This window comes from Barbatula barbatula (genome assembly GCF_947034865.1).
Source record: "Barbatula barbatula genome assembly, chromosome: 2".
NCBI classification, from domain to species: Eukaryota; Metazoa; Chordata; class Actinopteri; order Cypriniformes; family Nemacheilidae; genus Barbatula; species Barbatula barbatula.
In genome coordinates, this window is record NC_136767.1 from 18,352,269 (window position 1) to 18,371,047 (window position 18,779).

The 18,779-nt window shown below is 36.7% G+C and overlaps 1 protein-coding gene across 1 annotated transcript; it reads left to right on the plus strand.

The window, feature by feature from the left end:
- Nucleotides 1-2,440: 2,440 nt before the first annotated feature.
- Nucleotides 2,441-17,791, plus strand: ncs1a (neuronal calcium sensor 1a). The gene is made up of 8 exons (XM_079451129.1): nt 2,441-2,941; nt 8,193-8,217; nt 11,501-11,639; nt 13,839-13,917; nt 14,181-14,269; nt 15,415-15,492; nt 16,188-16,298; nt 16,588-17,791. Exons 1-7 carry the CDS (start codon nt 2,878-2,880, stop codon nt 16,284-16,286), a joined length of 573 nt encoding a protein of 190 aa, XP_079307255.1. The 5' UTR covers nt 2,441-2,877; the 3' UTR covers nt 16,287-16,298; nt 16,588-17,791.
- Nucleotides 17,792-18,779: the final 988 nt, after the last annotated feature.

Consider the following 18,779-nt stretch of genomic DNA (forward strand, 5'->3'; position numbering starts at 1 on the left):
GGAACAAATTGTATTGGCTACAGCCTAGTTTTGAAACTGCCCCGCAAGACCGTTGTTCCTGATGTCTTTACTATTATTCATGTAGTTTGTTCAGAATGATGTCTAGCAGGTGATGCTGTAAGCAAAGGCCTTTGTGTGTTTATGGAGTCCACTGAAGCTGACTCAGCAGGATGCTCAGCAGGCAAACATTTGCTCCTGTGTCCCTGTCTGATCTCTTCAGCATTGCTCGAATCAAACTTCCCCGGAGGAGTGAACTGGCCGGAACTGGGCCAGCGGATTATAACCATGGCTATGTCTGTAGCCTCTAGTCACTTTGCCTTTACTCTAAAGAGCTATAATGTCATCCACACTCATATTCTGCAATTATCCAATTATGAATATACAGTAGTGGCTAATATAAAGTTATGGCCAGCTTTTGACAGTTGACATCTTCATTATGTACAGGTGCTGGTCATATAATTTGAATATCATCAAAAAGTTGATTTATTTCACTAATTCAATTTAAAAACTTGTTAATTATATTCATTCATTACACACATACTGATATATTTCATATGTTTATTTCTTTTAATTTTGATGATTATAACTGACAACTAAGAAAAATGCCACAGTCTTCAGCTAATTAACACAAAACATCTGCAAAGCCATTAAATGGTCTCTCAGTCAAGTTCTGTAGACTGCACAATCACGGGGAAGACTGCTGACTTGACAGTTGTCCAGAAGAGGACCACTGACACCTTGCACAAGGAAGGCAAGACACAAAAGGTCATTGCAAAAGCTGCCTGTTTACAGACCTCTGTGTCCAAGCACATTAGTAGAGAGGCGAAGGGAAGGGAAAGATGTGGTAGAAATAAGTGTACAAGCAATTGGGATAACCGCACCCTGTAGAGGATTGTGAAACAAACCCATTCAAAAATGTGGGGGAGATCCACTGCAGCTGGAGTCAGTGCTTCAAAAACCACTAAGCACAGACGTATGCAAGACATGGGTTTCAGCTGTCGCATTCCTTGTGTCAAGCCACTCTTGAATAACAGACAGCGTCAGAAGTGTCTCGCCTGGGCTAAACTGCTGCTGAGTGGTCCAAAGTTATGTTCTCTGATGAAAGTAAATTTTGCATTTCCTTTGGAAATCAGGGTCCCAGAGTCTGGAGGAAGAGAGGAGAGGCACACAATCCACGTTGCTTGAGGTCCAGTGTAAAGTTTCCACAGTCAGTGATGGTTTGGTGTGCCATGTCATCTGATGGTGTGGTCCACTGTGTTTGAGTATGGAGTGCTGTACATGCTCACACTTTTCATGTGCATACTTTTCCGTTGGCCAAGATTTCTAAAAATCCTTTCTTTGTATTGGTCTTAAGTAATCTTCTAATTTTCTGAGATATTGAATTTGGGATTTTCCTTAGTTGTCAGTTATAATCATCAAAACTAAAAGTTTATAAATATATGAAAAATTTCAGTCTGTGTGTAATGAATGAATATATTATACAAGTTTCACTTTTTTAATGGAATTAGTGAAATAAATCAACTTTTTGATGATATTCTAATTATATGACCAGCACTTGTAAATGTATTATTAAAGATGCATTAAAATGTATGTATTTTGCATTGGTTTGTTTGAAGTATAAATTGAAGCTTAGCTTTGAGAAGAATTCTAGAAAGCTTAGCAAAAAAATGAATAGCTTAAAAAGCTTTGGATAAAAGCGTTTGCTAACTGCATTTAATGATACTGTGAGATTGTAACTTTTATCTAATTGGTTTGAAGGTAAAGGTTTAAAGTCAGTCAATGGAGCACAGAAAGTTCTGAATCCAGTGTGCTGCTTCGTTCAAAGGCAAATCTTTATTGAGAGATGGTCCCATATACGTAAATGAGGGAATGAGGTAATGTGTTAAACAATGACACAGACAATTGGTTCCATAAATACCTTAAAGGTTTAGTATTTTGTCCATTTTTAACAGAATCAAAATGAGATGAAATCTAACCTGAGGCAACTAATAGCAAATATCTGCACTTTTGTACACAACTGTTGTTCTTCTATATCTATTAAAAACAGGGATTTTATACTTAAAAATGACACTTAATTTGTCTGGAAATTATAACTGAAATTTTCTAAAGCTTTCCTGTAGCTTAGTGGTTCGAGCATGGTTCAAGTAATGCCAAAGTAATGGGTTCGATCCCAGGGATTGCACATACTTAGAAACAAATGTTTAGTAAAATGCAATGTAAGTCACTTTGGATAAAAATGTAAAACCTTAGGGTTAGGTTTAATCCCTTTTTTCAATCCAAATAATTAAGAAAAGACAGAACTGTTAAGGATAGATTTAGAGGCAAGTGGTTATTTCCATGCAGTAGAATAAAAAGCACTAGAGGTGTGGCTCCTGTTGTCAAGGACGACAGCATAGCGTGGTGACAACACACACCCGCACCCTCCCACACACACGCTCTCACACAGAGAGCCAACGAATGCGCCTGCATGTCTCACTCGCTCAGTGAATCAATTCCTCTTCCAGCAGATCAAGCTAGACAGCAGAGAGCACCTGAATGAACGGGTCTCTCCTTGCCTTGAATGCTGATCACAACCCCTGAATCTCTGAAGGAAACCCATCAACTGACTGGAGTACTGAAGGAGAGAGGAGGAGGGACACCGGGTAACAGATTAAAGGACCACTCTGTGATCACATTGCTTCTGTGTTATTTCCTCCGCTCAGTTACTTGCTGCTTCTGTCGGACACTGCTGTGGTTCGGGGAGAAGGCAGAACGGGTGTGTTAGTTCCCCCTCTCTTCTCTCTCGGTCAGACTCTCTGTCTTTAAATGTAAGTGGAAGGTGGGTTTGGGGGGAGTCATTAAAGGAGTCGGGATAAACATTGCGGCCAGCCTGGAGAGATGGGAAAATCCAACAGCAAACTTAAGCCGGAGGTCGTGGAAGATCTGTGCAGAAAGACCTACTGTGAGTATTGATGCTCTTTGACTAGTTACTAGTCTAAATGACTTGGTTAATTGTTCTATATTATTGTCTCTAGAAACAGACCTGTTATTATTTAAAAACAGACCTGTTACTCTATTTAGCCTGTTTTTTATATACATATTAATTAATTTTATAAAGTCTACAGTTACAGCTCAATAGAAATGTATTGTGAGACTGCAGTATTCTGTGTGTATGTTGTGTTATTTGTGCAATGTTTGATTGTTTGCTGGGTCCCTCAATCGATTGGAACCATTTAGCATTTCTTGTCTGGCTTCGTTGATTGTTCTCCATTATCAATCATATAATAATCACCAAGTGTGTTTTGACTTGTATCTCTATTGTTAGAATATACTTCAACAGCTGCGAGCAACTGTCAAACCTCCGAAAGGTGCAGAAAATCTATTAGTATTATCAATATGACATCAACAGGCTTTAAATTAGATGACGGGAATGAGAATAGGCATTGAAACCTATCGCTGAATATTATTCAGGTGGAGCTTAATTTAGAGATGGTGAAAAACGGTCTTTGTTTCATTTAGCAGGTAATGCACACTGACATTGTTCACGTTAGGAACTGTAGCAAATTTGTAAATAAAAATATGCTTAAGTGATACTAATTATCCCATTGCTTGTGAACCTAAAGATAAAACACTTTAGATCTATCATTTGATTAGTCATTCAACCAAGTTCACCACTAAACATGGATTTCAGGCACGCCCACAGCGCCAGTCCCCCGTTCATGTTTAATGAGCATCTTCAGAGGTTAAGCTTTGTTCTTCACAGGGGGTAAAGCAAGCCTGTCATTTTCAGCTTCTTCTTGCTTGACGCATAGTGTACATAGACAATGACTACTATCAATATAATACATGCTCATGTACCATCCACACTTGTTATCACTTTTAAATTGATTGAAGGCATTGATTCAGTTCTTTCTATGCTTTGGGCTAGTATGGGCGAGCCAAATTCTGTCTCTCACCTGTTAAAAACGTTTTGCATAAATGTTTTACACGGGAGAATTTCATGCTATGGATGAGTTAACATCATATAACAGGATACATGTAGAGAATCAAAGAACCGAGTCTTTAGTAATGCAAGCCTATTTGCATATCAGGGAAACTTTAAATCCTGTCATTATTTACTCACCCTTATGTTGATACATATCACAAAGTAAAATTGTGTTTTGTTGTATAATGAAGCGACTTAATTAATGGTAATGAGAGTGCTAAATTGCGTCCAGGGTCAGAAGGACCACAGTTTGACTTTGGTGTTGATGAAGGGGTGCATGAGTTTATTGGTGAATCGGGGTTATGTAAAACAAAACTGCTAATCTAGAGATTCTTTTTAATTCCATTTTTAATTCCAATGTTCTGTCTTTGATTCCTCCCATGATGAGGTTGTAAACATATAATTTATGTAAGGCAACGATAGAAGTTATTTGCTCGTTTTGCTAGAAGTTATATTTAACCTAGTTATTACAATAAACAGCATTTAAACACACATATGGAGCTGTACTCGTGTAGCAAATCTTCCATTCAGAGAGAATGTACCTACACACCCAAGTACACATATATTTTTAAATGCAGTAAATGAGAAAGCACCGACATATTTGTATTACAGTAATAGATTTATGTACACACATTAACATCCAAGCTGTCATCAGCCATTTAGTAACAGACCTTGTTTCCTTTTTTTTAATCTCCTTATGTTCAACCATGCCTCAACATTCTCTCTCTTTCTCTCTTTACCCCCCATTCCATCTCAGATGTATCTCATCCCTCTTTTCACGTCCAGAAATTTAACCTTGCTCTTTTAATCAATTCATTTATCTAGTTGGAGACCTTCTGACGTCCATTTTTTACCCTCACGCACCCACAGGCTGTCTGTTATGTTTTTCTTTTCTGCAGAGGGTCAAGCATTGTGTTTTTCTTTGTACTAAAGTCATTGACATCTCTGTAAGCCACTGATTTAGAATTCCGAAGTAACTGTTTTACAATAGAAACCCTAGAAATCCCCAACACAACAAATGTGATTCCCATACTTCCCCTGGTTGTGTCCTTCACATTGAGTCTGCATATACAATAGGTGTGTGTGTCAAACAGATTGAAAGGGTTACCCAGGGAAGATAAATAGTGTCCCATTTATTAACATCTAAATACAAATGGTCAGTCACATTGCTATTACATATCCCCTGGCCCTCTAGATTCCCTGTAGTGAAGGGTCTCTGTTGATTTCCTCCTAACTCACATCACCTCCACAGGGGGTTGTACAGTAAATCCTGTCAAACGAAATGATTCAATTAGTTATTAATAATACTTATTGTTTATTATCCTCTTTTAAACAATTGCCTGGAATAGATGTTAAATCTATATTACTGTGACCTAAAAATAGTCTGTATGAATTCTCCTACATAAAGTCATCTCCTCTCACCTGTGACTTGACCACATACTCCTTTGCCATCACCTTGCCCACAAATAGCCTTAATCAAATCTCACAACAGGTGCACCAGAGTTATATAACAGGCATCCTGTTGAGAAAGATTGACCAAAAGTCAGAATGTGGACCACCTGACAGGGCATGCCCACTTATTCAAGCAATCAGCTGGGTCCTGGAGTTTGATGAGGTGTTTCTATTGATGGATTGATTGAACTTCTTTTACCGCAATCGTAATAAATTGGGGCTTATAAAACAGGATGTAGATGTAAAGATTAGGGCTGAGAAACATGGCGTGCCTCCAAGATATCCCTTACACAAAGAAAATATATTTCCTACAGTATATATTCACTTTCAGTATATGAAATCAGATAATTTGGTTGATAATATATTGAATAACACATAAGGAATTAACGCTTTTAAAATATATAAAAACTAGAAGTACTTGGTTACTATATATGGAAATGTATTATTTAATATATTACATTATATTTTCCAGTATATTCACAAATATTCATTTCTAGACATTGTGTTCTGATGTTGTGGTGTATGGGATTTTTGTTGGGTAGCCTATTTTACCGCTGCATGTACTTTTGCTTTAGTTCCATTAGTGGGCTTATAGCAGTTTGATAGCTGTCGCAGAAGTTGAACAATCTTTTGTTTTATATTTTTGTGGGTGTCAGTGGAGCAGTTGTCTTGGGGGAACGTAAGGGAGAGCTGCCAAGTTGTCTGTTGCATTTGCTGTGCCAGCAGGATTCAGTGCACAAATAGGGAAGTTTTTCATAAAGTATTTATTTGCATCACACATTTCTCTAATGTACCTCAGGCTGTGTATTAGACAGGGAGGAGTAGAAAGTAATTTGAAGTATAATTCAATAGCCCAGAATCAGCGCTGTACATGTCAATATATCTTCATTCTATAATCTGTTCTTTAAATGAGACATAAACTGTCTCTGACAGGTGTTGGCTGGATCCCCCAGAGATTGATGTTGCACACATTACTGGTTTATTCTGTTTTATTTGCCTGTCTGTCTGCTGGCTCCCTCTTCACTTCTCTGCTCATTTGCTGTGTTATTTTCAGCCACAGTAGCTGTAAATGTGGATGAGATACTGTACATTGTATGTGTGGAAAGTTCCCTGCAGGGTGATGGGCAGATTAGATGAGATGTTTAGGGGTTTGTTGTTGGGTTATTGTTCTCTGTGAGGTTGGAACAAAAGTTGTGTACTATATTCATTTTCTTTTTGTCATAAGAGGGTGTTTATCTTGCTGTGTTTTTTCTCTTTTGTTCATTTTTGTAGCAGATGGGAATGGATGTTGTGGATGGAGTCGTGTTGGGTTATCGGCAGCGTTGTTGGGATGCACCTGTGTTACAGCTTGTCCAATCACTCACTCCTATATTTCTATGCATCATTTTCTTATATTTATTAGATTTCAATGTTAAAAATTTGTTTATCCTTATCCTTATTTATTTTAATGATGATTATTTAATTTTAAAGATAATCACAATGTTTATAGACACAAACACAGATTACACTTGCAATGGTTAAACAGACGTTTTTCTAACGTAAACCAAACTCTCAGAAAAATGTGTTGACAATAGCAAAACATATTTTGGTTGATTTGTGAGCACTTCAAATAATAATTAACAATTCAATTTTTGACATTGTACACTTGGATTATTTCAACCAATCATTGGGCAAAAACAGACAAACGCAACTGCTGGGTAAAATGAACCCTCCATTTTTCCCAACAAAAAACAACCCAACAGAGGTTAATTTATACCCCACCTGACAGGTTTGTTCATCTTTGACCCAAAGCTGTATATTGTCAATTTGAATTCACATGAAACATGTTAAACCTATACATGTTAAACCTATACAGCCTATACACACACTGTTTAATAATTCTCTTTCCTAAATCAAAATCAGATAAATGCTGATCTTTGATTTACACTATAACTTTAACTTTGTCCATCTCTTCATACAAAACCTTCCCCATTTCGTTCAGCTTTACCTTTCGATGTACATGGATGCACACGGCTGACCTTAGTAATGAGTACACCACTGCCCCAGACAAAGAGCCTTCTCTGTGTGTGAGAGAGAGAGAGAGAGAGAGAGAGAGAGAGAGAGAGAGAGAGAGAGAAATGCAGGGAACACGGCTGAACAATACTCAACAGCATAGTGTTATGATGTAAACTGTGAATAGAATGTGAACACAAAATGCAGTGGCAGAACCTAGGATGAATTCAGAGAATATTGGGTCAGAATATTGAGACCCATAAAACACTTAAAGAAGCTGAATGTGCTAATGCACATTGTGTTCTTCTTTTGAATAACTACTGCAGCTGGTATATTTATCGTTTGTTAATCGCTTTTATAAAGAGTTTGTGCAAAATGAATATATAGGCCTACTGTAAGTAGAAATGTAGTTACAGTATTCATCCACTGTACCAGTATGTTTAAGGAATAAATGTTTGTCAAAAAGCTGTTTGTGATGTTAAGAGGTTGTCAAATGTTATGACAATGCAGTGACAGGCCTGATGTTAACTGTGTTGACATGGCTGTCTGCCTCTAAGCTGCGAGAGACCGCTACAGTAGCTCTCCTGTCAGCCTTCCACGGTTTTTCTTTCTACACTGGGCTCATTCAGCAGAACAATGACGTTGGTAATCTAAGAGTGGAATTAAAAACGGTACTCAAGGGATTTTAGATGTTCACTGTTTCTCCTCATTTTTGATAGTTTTACCTAACATCTGTAGCTTGTCCAGAGTCTAACTTTATGCGTTTTTTTGTCTTGTTCTGCAGTCACGGAAAAAGAAGTTCAGCAGTGGTAAGTTTTCTCTTTATTTTCTTCTCTTTGCATCTTACCTTTTCAGGAAATGTTGCCTCATTACTTTTTAGGAAACATATTTTATTAGCTTTGTGTTGCTTGGCCAATGAGTTTAATGTAAAGATGTGTTAACATATAGAATAAATACATATTACATTTCATTCATTCTTGACTGCTACATCCAACTGTGTCATATGTTGGATCACCTGTAATCCCATTGAAAGTCAGAGTTCACTTACATAAATGCAGAAATTGTCAACTCTCATTTAAATTGAATGACTTTGAACATTTTCTTTGTCACTGCAAACTATATTTTAAAATACCTTTAAAATCCTGAGAAGCCACTATCAATAATTTGCATAGGCAGTGATCTAAGCAAACACAAATCGTAATCCTATAACATATTGCCAACAAAGCTACCGAATCAGTTAGGCCTGTGCTACATCATCTTATAAATATCCATGAGTTAAGATCATAGGAGTTATGCGTCCACAACTTTCATATTTCATCAAATCATCTCATAGTCATGAAATCCCAATGTATTAAAACATAAAAAATAAGGCAGAACCAGATAATTCTCATTGTCATCCTTGGTCTCATTGTCATATGGACACAGCGTACGCTGTATTTTTAACCATGTGAGTGCCTTGTTCTATCAAAGAGTATCTGCTTCAGTAGATAAATATAAATAAATGGGGTTGTGGTTTGAGTGGTACAGTTTGTACACGTTCTCGTGTTTACAACCTGCTTATTTTGCTTGTTATGGGCAGCTTGCCGCAACAAACACTGGCAGAACCGTTCAACCACATGGACTGACTCATTCTGTGATGAGATGTTTTGCAGCTACATCATAGTGGAATTTCACTGCATATTAACATTTTTTGGTAATGTTCCTCATTCGCCACTGTTCTAAATTCTTAACCCCATACGGCAACAGCTTCTCTTCCTGGCTGCTCCATGCCTCCCATGGCAGATGGGGAATGGTTGACTCTAGGCAGGGTGCCAAGGAAGGAAAGAGAGAAAGACGAGTAGAGAGACAGAAAGAGCAGCAAAAGGACAGAAAAAAAGAAAGCGGACCACAATAAAATGTAAAATAGAAAATCAGAAACTCAGAAGAGTAATACAATAACAAAGAAATTAGATTATTGATTCAGATGAAATTTGGAGGCAATCGAAAACAAGAGAAATGTGGATGTGTGGAAAAGAGAGATCTACTTTCATGACATTTACATAGGTACGACAGTCACTGACCTGTGTGAATCGTGTGTGACAGTTCAATCTGACTGCAGGGGCATACAGACTCCCACATGTTTGATTCTGATGTGAGATTTTGCTGCATGTGGAAGTCTGGTTGGTTTGTCATTGGAGACAGCACTGTCAAAGACACTACTGTACTGCTGTGTTGAAAGTGGTGTCCCCCGTGCACAGCATTGTGCTGATCAGATCAGTAAGCAACAAGCGTAGACATGCTTGGCAGTAACACACGCATAGACAGAGCTAGTTACAAGCCACTCTGTTATCTGATGATAGAAGCCCGTTGTTTGCTGACACAAGAAGTAGACTTGCTTTTGAGTTATCTGTATCAAGCACCCATAAGAGAAAGCCTGAATAGAATTTCAATCTTCTTTTTTACAAGGAGGAAACGGTGTACCAAATACATAAAGGAGGAGGAGCTATGTTTCTTTTTTGCAGTAGATACACTGACTATGTACAGAGGCTAAGGGACATATTTACTAACAGCTTGCAGCAGCGCAAACGCCTCTTTTGGTGTAAAAAAACTACTGTCAGTATTTACTAAAGACACACTGTGAAAATTTCACAGCTGCGATTTCCAACTCACCACAGATACATTGATTTACAAAAGTTTGCGCTTGTCATTGTACTGGTATTTTTGGCTTTATTTAGCCCCCCAAAAAGTATGTCTTAAACCCTGCACTAATTTGTGCTGCTCTTAGTAGATCGCATTGGTCATTATGGGAATGAGATATTGCCCCTGTGTTTTTTAATTTGTGTTTAGTAAATCGCCCACAGAAAACGTTTTCTTTTATTTTACTGTTTTTTACAAAAGATTTACTGTTATTGTACAAACATATATTTTTGAAAATACAGTAACAAAGCGTAAAATTACAGAAAAATACTGTAAATTTAGAAGAAAAACAGGGAAATAATTTTAATGGAAAACATTTTATTTTGAGATTTATTTCTGGCACCTAGCTGCCAGAATATTTCCTTGAAGGTATTTCCTACAGTGCACCAAATTGCAATCAATGTTGTTCTTGAGCCCATAAGGAGGTTAAAACAAATGTTTTGAAGGTGCAATAGACCCACTTTGTTAACCTCTGAATTTTTGACAAATTAATATGATAATTATTTGGTATGACTACGGTACTCTTTGTGATATGTCTCCAGAAAATGTAGAACAGGTTAGAATATTTTCTTGATAACAGCCAGTTAGATTTATGATTTATTTTGCACATATGGCCGTGACAAATTCTGTCACCAAGCTGTCGTGCATTCGAAAAAAAGGTACTTTGTTTGCACAGCAGGCCCTTTTGAGGAGGCAATGAACAATTAGCTAATTAAGTGTTTTTAACAGCAGCATATGCTGCAGATGTGTTATGATAGAACAGTATCGGTCATCAGTGATAACTATCTCTGATAACTGAAACTAAGCAAAGTACGCTTAGGTTAAAAACTGAATGATAAATGCTGAAGGAAATTTTAACTGATGTGCCTGGAAATGAATTTGCAATTGAGGATTGACATGCCCTATAATATCCTGTGCACCCATTTTACCCTTTGGCCCGCATGGCTCGGAAATGCTCCACAATGATAGTGTTCTGATGTGTCAGGGATCAATTTGCATACAGAAAACAATTGAAGTGCTGTTTTTGAAAATTGCTAGATAGGGTGACAGAAGTTTTTTTTTCTTTGAATACCCAAACCACATGTTCTATAACACTGTTGGCAGTGCATTTCTGTGCTTACAGTGTGCATAAGACTCCTTCAGGACTTTATATACTGGAGGGAACATTTTTATAAATTCTCTTTGTGATGGGAAATATGTAGACTGTTTGGTATTGGAATTAATTTGCATATTTAATTTGCATCATATTGAATAATGGTATTTATTTTTGTATGTTTTATTTTGTGAAAAACTTTGAGTTACATTTCATGTATGAAAAAAGGGCCATACAAAATTGTTTAATATTACTATTATAAAAATATTCCCTCTGTCTTCTCTAACTTTTATCTTGTTTCATTTTTTGTCTCGGTGTGGCAGGTATAAAGGTTTTATTAAAGACTGCCCCAGCGGTCAGCTGGACTCAGCTGGATTTCAAAAGATCTACAAGCAGTTCTTCCCCTTTGGAGACCCGACAAAATTTGCCACCTTTGTTTTTAATGTCTTTGATGAGAACAAGGTAACAAGAGACTGAAATAGTGAAGTCAATAATCAATAACAGCTGATGTATTGGCCTGGTCAAGATTTTTTAAGTTGTATTCCAGCAAGAAATGTTATATTTTTATTTGTTAACTTCTTACTAAGTACGTAAATATCTGAGCCATAAAATGGCCCTTTGGTTTAGCATGATGGAGGAAACACCTCTATCTTATACATTGCCAAGTTACAAACTAGGATCACAACCTGAAGGACAATATCAACACGTGAACACCCTCTCCATCATACAGGATTTACACCACAACAATGCTTTTCTGGACCAGCAACAACAATATTAAGACCTTTCCCGGCATACTGTAACTCACTTGCAAGCACACACTACCTTACCTCTTACCTATTAATTCAGTTCTATCAGATTTTTCCATAATTCAAACACGCCGGATTCACAAAAAGGTTCTTATTAGAAAATATAAGAACTTTATTAATATAAATTACAAGACGTTCTTAAAAATATTCTTAAGTGTAATTCTCAAATATTTTCTTATAAACATATTAATTTTGCTAAGGTTAAAATGGCACAGATTGTCAATGATTATACTATAAGAGTCATTTGTCCATTTGTTTAACTTTATTTGTGTAACAAATGTGCACCTCACGACTCACATTCTTAGTTAAGCGTGTAATGTGTTAAACGACAACAAAGAATATGATTGGAATACTTCTTAAGCCTATATGTTACGAGTCTGTGTGAGTAAACATTTTGCAATGTAAAAGCAATCTGGATTTTCGAATAACAAAGTTATTTTACCTCCCCCGGGCTGGTACTGGATTAAAAAATCCGGCCCTGGATCCAAATGTTTGAGTCATGTTTTCTCAACATGAAATTAACATAAATGAATCAAGTAACCTGAACATGGAATTAGCATTATTGTGATCACTGTTTGCTTTAGTTTGGCCCTTTTTTCTTCCTTTAATGTTAGATTTTTTTTCCTACAAAGATCATCTTGTTCCATCAAGACTATGAGGGTCCAGCAGGATCCAGTTTAGTAATTTGTGAAGTTAATGTGGTTGATATATTGTTTATGAGATTGTTGTGTTATTGTTAACAATATGTGATGGGATAGATGACAACTGTACAGCTTAATCTATTAGACATCAAGAATCAGTGCATGAAACTCAACAATGGTGACAATCAACAAAATAAAGCTTCATGCTGCAATGCATGCTGGGAAATCATAGTACAAAACCTGTCATGACTCCCTTCAAGCACACACTGCCATTGCAGTTGATCTGTTTATCTGAATTAGTTTAATGATTGTCACCATCAGTCCGTAAAATTTAGCTTATTTTGCATCAGATCTTTTTCATTTGTGACCAGAACACATCTATCATCAATTTTACTATACATTTTAGGCAACTTCTTTTTTGGCAACTATCCTCTTGTGACATAACACTTTATGCTTTACATATACTTTCATTAGACATATTGATTGTCAGAGAACAGAAAAAGTGAATGAGCTGACTTAATACTGTCAAGAATCAAGGCCCAACTAAAGCAAACATTGATCACAATAATGGTTTGAAGTAATGTTCTTTTTTCAACATGAATTTGCGGGTACAAAATTGCGGGATTCATTGCCCTTAACAATGACAAATCAATAATTTTTTAACATTGATTTAATGGTTGCTTGCTATCAGGGTATTACAGTTTAGTATTCTGTTATGTTGGCATTTTAAAGAGTTTTTGTGATGTCTGTTTTAGGAGTTGTAAACACTCTTTTCATCTCTATTAAAAAATTCAGCGGATTTTCGGGATGGTTTGTTAGTACATTTTTGGTTGATCAACGTGCTAGAGTTATGCATTTTTATGCTTTATACAAAATATTAAACAGAATGATCAAAGAAAGAAATGGGTAAGCTTGTGTGCGTGTCATACAGCTCATTTTTAATACATAAAACCTTCTGTAAGGTGTCAAACGTAGACAGGGTAACAGCATTGCCTACCTCACTGCTTCCATATTTAATTGCAGTTATTTTGCTGCATCACTCTGCAGTCCTTTGCCATCTTTGATGTCTCTTCAATGTCAATCCGAGGCAGAAACAGTATAAAATCAAGTCCTTACATTACGATTTTGTCTAAAGCAAAACAGAATTTAAGCTATACGTCTTGTATGTGCATTCACCGAATGACCTTGACAATGTTTCTGATCTTTATTTTCAGGATGGACGCATAGAGTTCTCCGAGTTCATTCAAGCACTCTCTGTCACATCAAGAGGGACGCTGGATGAGAAACTCAGATGTAAGGCAAATTTATTTTTACAATTTCATAATGTCAATACCACAAAACGCATCTGCAGCATTCTTTTATCAGTTACATTTACATAAGTAATAATACCATACAAGAGAATCATAAAAGTTCTTCGGAATCCATCCATCAATTGATTTGATCATGACTCATGCAGAGATATGCATATTATAATAAACTATAGGAAACAGTTATGAGTTTTATAATGCACAGAGAGAGAATTTTTCTAATGTACTTGCTTGTCGTTGCTGTCACAGGGGCTTTTAAACTTTATGATCTTGATAATGATGGTTACATTACCCGAGATGAGATGCTGAACATCGTGGATGCCATCTACCAGATGGTGGTGAGTCAATTGTTGCTTGGTGAACCATAACTCTCTTGAGTTAAAGGGGTCATATGGCGCGAATACGTATTTTTATGTATCTTTGGTGCGTTTAAAGTTGCCCGTGCATGTATTAGACATTATAGGAACAAAAAATTTGATTCTATCTAAAAGCGAACGCTCACCCAGACCTGCCTGAAACGTCTCGTGTAACCACACCTCCACGAATGTACGTCATTCGTTGCTTGACTAAGACCACCCAAGTTTATACGCAAGTAAGGTAGGCGTACCTGCAAGTACAATTGCTTTGGATCTTGATTGTCCAAATAACATTTCTGTCACGCGCTTGCAATATTTGACCAATCACTATGCACTGGTTAACTGGCCAATCATAGCACACCTCACTTTTCAAAGCAATGAGGTTTATAAAATATCTGCAGGTTTCAGTTTCAGATTCAGATTCAGATACAAACATGCACGGTATGTGGAAAAAATACAGCGTTTCAAACCATAAATCGTGTATACACATTGCATTACATCTAAAACAAACAATAATATTTGTTTCAGCCATTTCATGTGACTCCTTTAATGAAAGTGCTTTCTTGGATGGCTAACGTTGATTTGATTGCAAGCATAAATACTGAAAATTGATTATGGGGCCATGAGCCATGAGAAAAATAAATTGCGGTGACTAGACTGAAATATGAACAAAAACAACCATAGAGTTAAAGGGATAGTTCACCCAAAAATGAAAATTACTTTATCATTTACTCACCCTCAGGTTGTTTCAAACCTGTATACATTTCTGTTAAACATAAAGAAACATATTTGTAAGAATGTTAGCTACCTTATTAGAAACCAAATATTGTATATTTTTTGTTCTGTTGAACATATATTATATTTTGAAGAATTAAGAAAAACAAACAGTTCTGGGCCACCTTTGACTTACATTTTTCTTACTATGATCTCTCAAAACTGAAAATTGCTAGCAGTCCTTATCTTTGTTCATCAGAACAAAGTATTTTATAGGGTGAGTAAATGATGACAGAATTTTCGTTTTTGGGGGAACAATTACTTTAAATAAGCATTGCTTAAAACAACCCGGCATATTGAGTGTCTTGTTGTATCTACGTCTCAGGAATTAATCTCATGTATACGTTTTACAGGGAAACACAGTGGAACTTCCTGAGGAGGAAAACACGCCAGAGAAAAGAGTTGATCGCATCTTTGCTATGATGGATAAGGTCTCCGACTGCATACATTTTCTGTCTTTAGATTTATTTATTGTCTTCAACTGTAATTTGTCTTGTTTTGCATGCAATCAACAGTAATTTATATGGTAAAATAAATGTTACTGCCATAGTTGAGCGTGAGACAAATGTACTTTCCCCCCATCCTACTCACACAAGGGCGTAGTTGTGCTATCTATTTGAAAATGGAAATTGGTACTGTCACATCAAAGCAAAATTTATACGGGGAATAAAATAAGGTCCTATTCATCGCAAAAACTTTGCTGACGCACCTCTAAGTCGCGCCTTACAGTGAATCTGTAATAACTCGCATAGAAATTTCTGTTATGATTTTACAACAATCTCCCATGAGTTCCTTTTAAGCATGACTACATATTCTTATCTGAATACACGGTTTGCTGTGATTTTCAGAAAAGCTGTCTTTCAAAAGGCACTAGAAACACAGAAGGCATGTCACATCAAAGACGTAAAATTGAAGCTCTATTGCAGTAGTCTAGTGGCCTTCGGAAAGCTTTGATAAAAAGAGCCTTTGAAAGGAAACGCAGCTCTTAAGAGAAACAAGACGTTTTTATTCACCGCTACAACTGCACTGCTTCTACTTCATTCCCCACCACCAACCGTGTTGACAGATTTCTGTGTGCGGTTGAAGACAGTGGTTGTGAATAATCCTCCTTTATTGTTGTTACCAGAATGCAGATGGAATGCTGACCCTCCAGGAGTTTCAGGAGGGCTCAAAAGCAGACCCCTCTATTGTACAGGCACTTTCGCTTTATGACGGCCTTGTGTAGACACATCTCAAAGTGAGGATATACTGCTTTTTCATCTGGAATGCAAGAGCAGAATAACTGTCGCACATCGTTTTGGTTTTCAAGAAAACGTATCCTTCTAATTAAAAATCTAGGACGGATTATATCATTTAGTCTCATTTAGTCTTTAAACAAAGTAATGAAAATGTTTCACATTTATTAAACAGTTTGAAAGCGTTAATCGGATTGGTTGTTTTGTTTGTTTAAATGTCGTGATAGAAGTTTATGCTATATATGACATCATGCAATTCATTATTCATCTTTCAATCCTATTGTCATTTAGGTAATTACAACAATCCATTTATGTCATTCTGTTGGCACTTTGAGAGGAAAGCGGACCTGTCATGTAGAATGCTCCAAACTTTTGGAGTTGCTGCAACAGAAGTGCATTGTCGGTGCTGTCTTGAGAGTGGATCAGCTGTCAATCCCTCGCCTCCACTGTCACTGGAAATCAGATCAAGACAATGTGAACAATGATCTCTCCTTTCGAAAAGACCCTAATGAGATGGATTTGGTCTTTTGTTGAAGAAATGAAGGTCAATTATAGAAGACAGAGACTCACAAAATGTATTAACGGGCACATACATCAGTGTTATTAAATGTTTAGCTAAAATATTTTAAACACCAGTGAACAAGCTCCATAAATTGCTTTGGTCTTTGTCATGATAGGATGGACCCACCGCTTTCACTATATGATGAACAAAGTGATACATCATTCGACTATTGTTGGCATTGGAGTTGCCATTAAAGGGATGGTTCACCCAAAAATGAAAATTCTGTCATCATTTACTCACCCATATGTATTTTCATACCTGTATAAATTACTTTGTTCCGAAGAACACAGAGAAAGATATTTGGAAGAATGTTAGTAATTTTCAGTTCACTTTCACTTTCAGAGTCATTAAACTGTATTATACCTAGAGTTATACCAAGACTGTAATGTGGTATACCACATGTAATGCAAAATGCTTTTTTTAAGTATTGCATATGACTGTGCTGTCATCATGGTGTGCGCCTACATGTCTAGTGTATTCAACTTTTGGCTTGTTTGAATGAATGAGATTGACTTCATTCCCACAACCTTGCATTGTTAACACAATGCTCTTTCCACTGGGTTACATGAAAGCAGCTCCATTCAGTAGCATTGTACATGCACACAGTCATCGATGTTTCATGCAGTTCTGGTATGTTTATTTTTCAAGTAGTGTTAACATGGTTAAACTCACACTGCTTGAAAAGGAACCAACTTTTTTAAATGTGACAATTCATAGATTACTCTTTCTAATAGGGTCATCTCGATATGTTACAAGCTCTGTCTACTCTCATTCACAAAATTCACTGCTGCCGAGTTTTGTTTTAATGTCACACAGACGGTGCCAGTGGATTAAATATTGCACATAAAATTCAAGTACATCATGCAGTAATGTACTGTATAACGGACATGATAGTGGGGCCTCTATAGATAAATAAATGTATTTTTAAGAATTGTCTTTTAGTCTGGTTAGGGTGTGTGGGGGATGGTTGTCAAGTCTAAGGATCTGATCGCCTTTTTGTGATATAAAATACAGATAATTTGTGTGTAGACAGTAATGTGTTGTTTAGGCCTTCCTCTGGAGAAACTAAAGGTTATGTAAACATTTTTGGGCAACAACATGCTCTTTTGTGTTTGTGTAGAAACTCAATTTCCACTCAGTCGAGCGTATGGACAATTGTAATTGTATTCAATTTCTTGCTTATTAATGCCCTGACACCACCCCTTCCAACAAAACCAGAGAAATGGGTATGCGGCATGAAAGGATTCCAGTTAAAAAGAACCAAAAATGGAGATGGAACGGTTAAGTGGCTGGCGGACAGACCCCAGTACTTGCACAACAAAATAGAACATTTAGTACTATTAAGTAATGAGTTAAACAGATTTTATTCATTGTAAAAATACCAGTCTCATGGAAAACACAAGCTGGGGCAGAAAATGAAAGACACCAGCAGAGATCAAATAAATCTTGCCCTTAAAATCAATATATGACATATTTGAGAAGCTGTGTGAATATTGATTTGGACTGACTGCTTTTATAACATTATACTTAATAGATACTAAGTTTAATAGATACTATTAAATACATTTGGCACAATTATTAAATCAAGAGTTTGGAAACAATCTAGATACAATCCCAATTCTTTCCACATGGCTGCTTCGTGGTGAAGTGTATCTGGTTAACTTTTTAAGACTCCTTGCCATAAAGGACCTTCTGTATGCAGACTGAGATTTCTACACTTTCTTACTATCTAGGCTAAACTACCTTACAGCACAGAGCCCATCAATATTAACAGATAGGCCCTATTAAGTGCTACACATGTCCAGATATCCATCAGACCTTAAAATGTAGGGTCACCTGACTCCTGTCATGTCACGCCTCGTTGATCATGCTTAACAGCGGGTTGTAGGTATATCAGTATGGCAGAGTGAGACATACAGCA

What these genes read in the sequence shown, in the direction of transcription:
- ncs1a (XM_079451129.1), top strand. Translation starts at nt 2,878, where the DNA reads ATGGGAAAATCCAACAGCAAACTTAAGCCGGAGGTCGTGGAAGATCTG. An exon ending in GAAAAAGAAGTTCAGCAGTG is followed by an intron (nt 8,218 to 11,500) that starts GTAAGTTTTCTC and finishes TCGGTGTGGCAG; the next exon opens with GTATAAAGGTTTTATTAAAG. An exon ending in ATGTCTTTGATGAGAACAAG is followed by an intron (nt 11,640 to 13,838) that starts GTAACAAGAGAC and finishes CTTTATTTTCAG; the next exon opens with GATGGACGCATAGAGTTCTC.